Source organism: Manis pentadactyla, chromosome X (assembly GCF_030020395.1).
Source record: "Manis pentadactyla isolate mManPen7 chromosome X, mManPen7.hap1, whole genome shotgun sequence".
Lineage (NCBI taxonomy): Eukaryota > Metazoa > Chordata > Mammalia > Pholidota > Manidae > Manis > Manis pentadactyla.
In genome coordinates, this window is record NC_080038.1 from 45,382,274 (window position 1) to 45,386,485 (window position 4,212).

The 4,212-nt window shown below is 50.4% G+C and overlaps 1 protein-coding gene across 1 annotated transcript; it reads left to right on the plus strand.

Annotated features, from left to right (window-relative positions):
- Positions 1-1,379: 1,379 nt before the first annotated feature.
- LOC130678823 (diphosphoinositol polyphosphate phosphohydrolase 3-beta) lies at positions 1,380-2,990 on the plus strand. Its single transcript, XM_057495764.1, has one exon. The coding sequence runs from the start codon at positions 1,732-1,734 to the stop codon at positions 2,224-2,226; it is 495 nt and encodes a 164-aa protein (XP_057351747.1). The 5' UTR covers positions 1,380-1,731; the 3' UTR covers positions 2,227-2,990.
- Positions 2,991-4,212: the final 1,222 nt, after the last annotated feature.

Consider the following 4,212-nt stretch of genomic DNA (forward strand, 5'->3'; position numbering starts at 1 on the left):
GGAGGGCAGGCTTTAAGTTGTTAAATTGTTGGCTGCGGGGGGTCCTCTTCTTGGCCAAGAGGCCAGAGTGACCAAACAGAGAGGTGCGAGAGCACCAACTGGCGACGCCAGGAGACGCCTAAACGTAAAGATGCAAAAGATGAAGGGATTTCCGTAGGCGTGTTTTCCAAAGCCCCAACCAGTACTTATCAACGACAAAGAGAGAGGCGGCTAGTGTGTGTGTGGAGGGTGGGGATTTAATGAAACACTACCTGGGGTGGTTTTCCAGCAGACGGATGGCTATGACTCCAAGTGCAATGGGCTGACACAAGCAGGGGAGTGGTTTACTGAGGAGAAAACCGAGGGGCAGAGCTTAGGTAAGATGTCACCAGGGCTTCAAGAAAGCGTGAAGGTATGTGCTGTGCCAAGATGCCTGGCAAGAAGAACCTGTGAACGTGAACGTGAACAAAGGAAACCGCATTTACAATGGAGTGTGGGTACCAGAAATGGGGAGCTCTCAGGCCCTACCACGCCTGGTCAACTGCAGACCCCAACAGGGAGAGAAGTACCTCGCATTCCCAGCAGGTAGCAGCCAACTTTACTAGTCCAGCAGGAGGAAGGAAGAATTTCACCTGTCCCAGCAACAAGTTCTGCCAATAAGAAAATGCCACAACTCGGCCAATGAGAAACCGTCACCTGCCGGAACTCTCCCTTTCCTCCCACGGACTTTCTTTCAAGGCAGCCCCTCCCAGCTTCCTCTTTTCCTCTATAAAGTAAGGTCCCCGCCTTTGGACCTCCAGGCTTGCCTGTGGTGTGTGATAGCTTGCGTGTCCCAAGTTGCAGTTCCTCTGCTATGCCAGATTAAACCCATTTTGCTGATAAAATAACTGGCTGTTTCCGTTTTAAGGTGGACACACCTGTTGAAGAAATAAAACTGCATGATGTGAGTCAGCGGAGATGAGGCACCGCTTCGCTCAGAACACCCAGGATCAATTTGACCAAACCGGGGCCTTGCAATAAATAAGCCGGTACTTTACTATTCATCCTGGGCCAGACCGTGTGTCCAATGATCACGTGTGTGTCCCGTGCAACCTGCCGGGGAGGGTAAGGGGAAACGTTCGGCCCCGCCAGAGCCACGTTCAGCCCAAAGGGGCACGTGGAAAAAACCCGGGAGCGAGTCAGGATGCAGCAAATGTAACTGCGTGCGAAGGAGATTCCCAGCCCCCAGGGTGCGGGGCGCCTGCGCAGTGGGCCCGAGGCGCTGCCGAGCCGCGGGACCCCCGCCCCCGCCCCTCGCCCTCCGAACCCCCGCCCCCCGCCCTCCGGCCCCCCGCCCCTCGCCCTCCGACGGGATCGCGGACGCGCACGCGAGCGCGCCTCACTTCGCTCAATCCCGGCCCGGCGGCGGAGGAGCGAGAGCGACGCGCACCGGGGACGTGCAGTGGAGACGCGGGTGGGCTCTGTGCGGAGTGGCGGGCTCTGGGCAGCGCGGGCGCAGGCGCGGGCGCGGCGCGTCCTCCCGTCGGGCTGCGTCGGCCTCGCTCGGGACCCCGGCCGCGCCGGGGACAGGCGGACTGACTTACCTCGCTCTTCCCCGCCCCCGCCTCATCCTCCCCAGGCTCCAGGGGCTCACCGGCCGAGGCGCTGCTCTCTCCCCGCCCCTCGCCTAGGCCCTTTTCTCTCGCCAGCACCTCGTTGCGCGGCGGCGGCGACCCTAGCAGCTGCGAGCGGCGGGAGCGGGAGGCCTGGAGGATGAAGTGCAAGCCGAACCAGACGCGCACCTACGACCCGGAGGGCTTCAAGAAGCGGGCGGCGTGCCTGTGCTTCCGGAGCGAGCGCGAGGACGAGGTGCTGTTAGTGAGTAGCAGTCGGTACCCGGACCGCTGGATCGTGCCGGGTGGGGGCATGGAGCCCGAGGAGGAGCCAGGTGGTGCGGCGGTCCGCGAGGTGTACGAAGAGGCGGGAGTCAAAGGGAAGTTAGGCCGGCTCCTGGGCATTTTCGAGCAGAGCCAAGATCGCAAGCACAGAACGTACGTGTATGTACTGACTGTCACTGAGATTCTGGAGGACTGGGAAGATTCAGTTAGCATTGGGAGGAAGCGAGAGTGGTTCAAAATCGAAGATGCGATCAAGGTTCTCCAGTGCCACAAGCCCGTGCATGCCGAATATCTGGAAAAGCTAAAGCTGGGCGGTTCCCCAACCAATGGAAACTCCGTGGCCCCGTCCCTGCCGGAGAGCGAGCCCTAGTATGTACCGCTCCTGCACTGACTTCTGCTTTCCGCCTACCTTAGAATAAATAGTGCCCGGAGCACTTCTAGTGCCATGTGCGGCCTCACCGGGAGGAGGGAGACTTCTTTTGTTTCCTTGGCAGACCTCTGAATCACGCTTGAAAGCTGTCTCGGTTGCCAAGCACTGTTTTCAGAAGGTTTGCACGTTTTTCAGATGCTTGCAAATCGCTTCTTGGTGGCACGGGAACATGATTCCGTAAGCCTAAGCCACACGGGGTGTTCGTGAAAGGTGTCTTAAGTGCTCACCCAGCCCTCGGCGGGGGGCGGGGGTGTGTGCGTTTGCGCACGTGTGTACGCAGCGTGGCTTGGTTTTCTTACATTGCACACGTGTGTGCGTGTGTGTGTGTGTGTGTGTGTGTGTGCGCGCGCGTGCGCGCACCCGCATTTTTGGTACCAGCCTTGTGGTTTTGTAGTGAAGGCCTTCAAAATCTAATCACCTTGGTTGTGTGGCATCTTTCATTAATTTTTTAAAAGTTGTTTTCTCATTCACAGCTTTAGCCGTTGTCAACAAGCCCTTCTTGAGGGGAATGAGCAGTTTTGAAGATTTTTAAATTTAAATGTTACATCTCGTGCTCTTTCTGCTCTGGACAGTAATTTTATCTCTAGACATGTAATCTAATTTGCCCTTTCCAGAAATTTATTCCTATGTAGGTGATTGGATTTTCAAAAGATTTTCACAACTGATAATGTTTCACTGCTTACTTGAAGTGGCTCTATCCCATATGGCCCAAACACAGTGTAAATAAAGAATACTTTATAGAGTAAATACCTTCTTCGGAAGGTATTGCTAGTCAAACGCATCCTGATATGTGTATATATATTACCATGAAAACTGAATTCGTAGAGTATGATTTGGCATGCTCGACTTCCAACTCCCACTGCTCCTTTCTCACTACCCTAGAACAACCCTATGTTGTTCCCAACTCTCCATGTAAAGTAGTGCTTGAAAGAAACTTATTCCACGTATTTGAACTTAGTGACTTTCCAGATAAACTTCCTGACAAGTAGTAGCCACTGGAATGGAATCTGTATGGTGATCACATCCCAACTGAGGGAAGTACCTTTCTTGTTACTCACCTTTTACAAAAGTTCAGTGTCAGGATGGCTAAACAATCCCTCCTAAAGATTTAGGATAAGCGTTCTGTGTCTACACTTTTTTGAGTGCCAAACTAAAAACTACAAACTTTTTTGGGTGCCAAACTAACAACTTAAATTTTCCCTGACACTTCCTTAAGGTCAGGAATCCTACCTGGAAAATACTTAGGTCTCACTTGGAACTTTGTCTATTCCCCCAGCCATGTCAGAAAGTAGGTAAAAATAAAGCCTGCTTCATGAAATTGGGTATTGGGGGTGGAAAGAGCATTCATAATTTTTAGGACAACCTAGAATATGTCATATCTCAATCACTATTGATAGGTATTTTGTGTCACTCCACTATTTGGGGGTCACTGTTATGTACTGTGTACTAAGAAATTTTGGAAGTCTAGCTTTTTGTTGGAACTCTATTCTCAGGAAGGTTGGGGAAAAGAGAGTGTGGGTGGGAGATATCTTTCTACATATAAAATTTAACATTTTAAAAATATTCTACTGACCAATAGTAGATATAAGTAGATAATAACTGTAATGTAAATACTTTGTTATTCTATGTATCAACCTTTAAAACAGAACACAATCACTGCCAGAATTAAATAGTTTACCCTTTTTTTACCTTTGGTATCACTGTTTTTAAAATCTTTGCCCTATATAAATGTCTAAAGTACATACTATAGTTAATAAAAATTTAATATTGTCAAAGGAATGAGTAAAATTTAAACGAATAGCTTTTAAAAACCAGTTGCATAATTTCACATTGTAAATTATGCAGAATTATTGAATGTTTTTCAAAAATTACCTGTTCTTTGCACAATGCAAGTCTTATTATCAAAGAAACTTTCCAAATAGTACA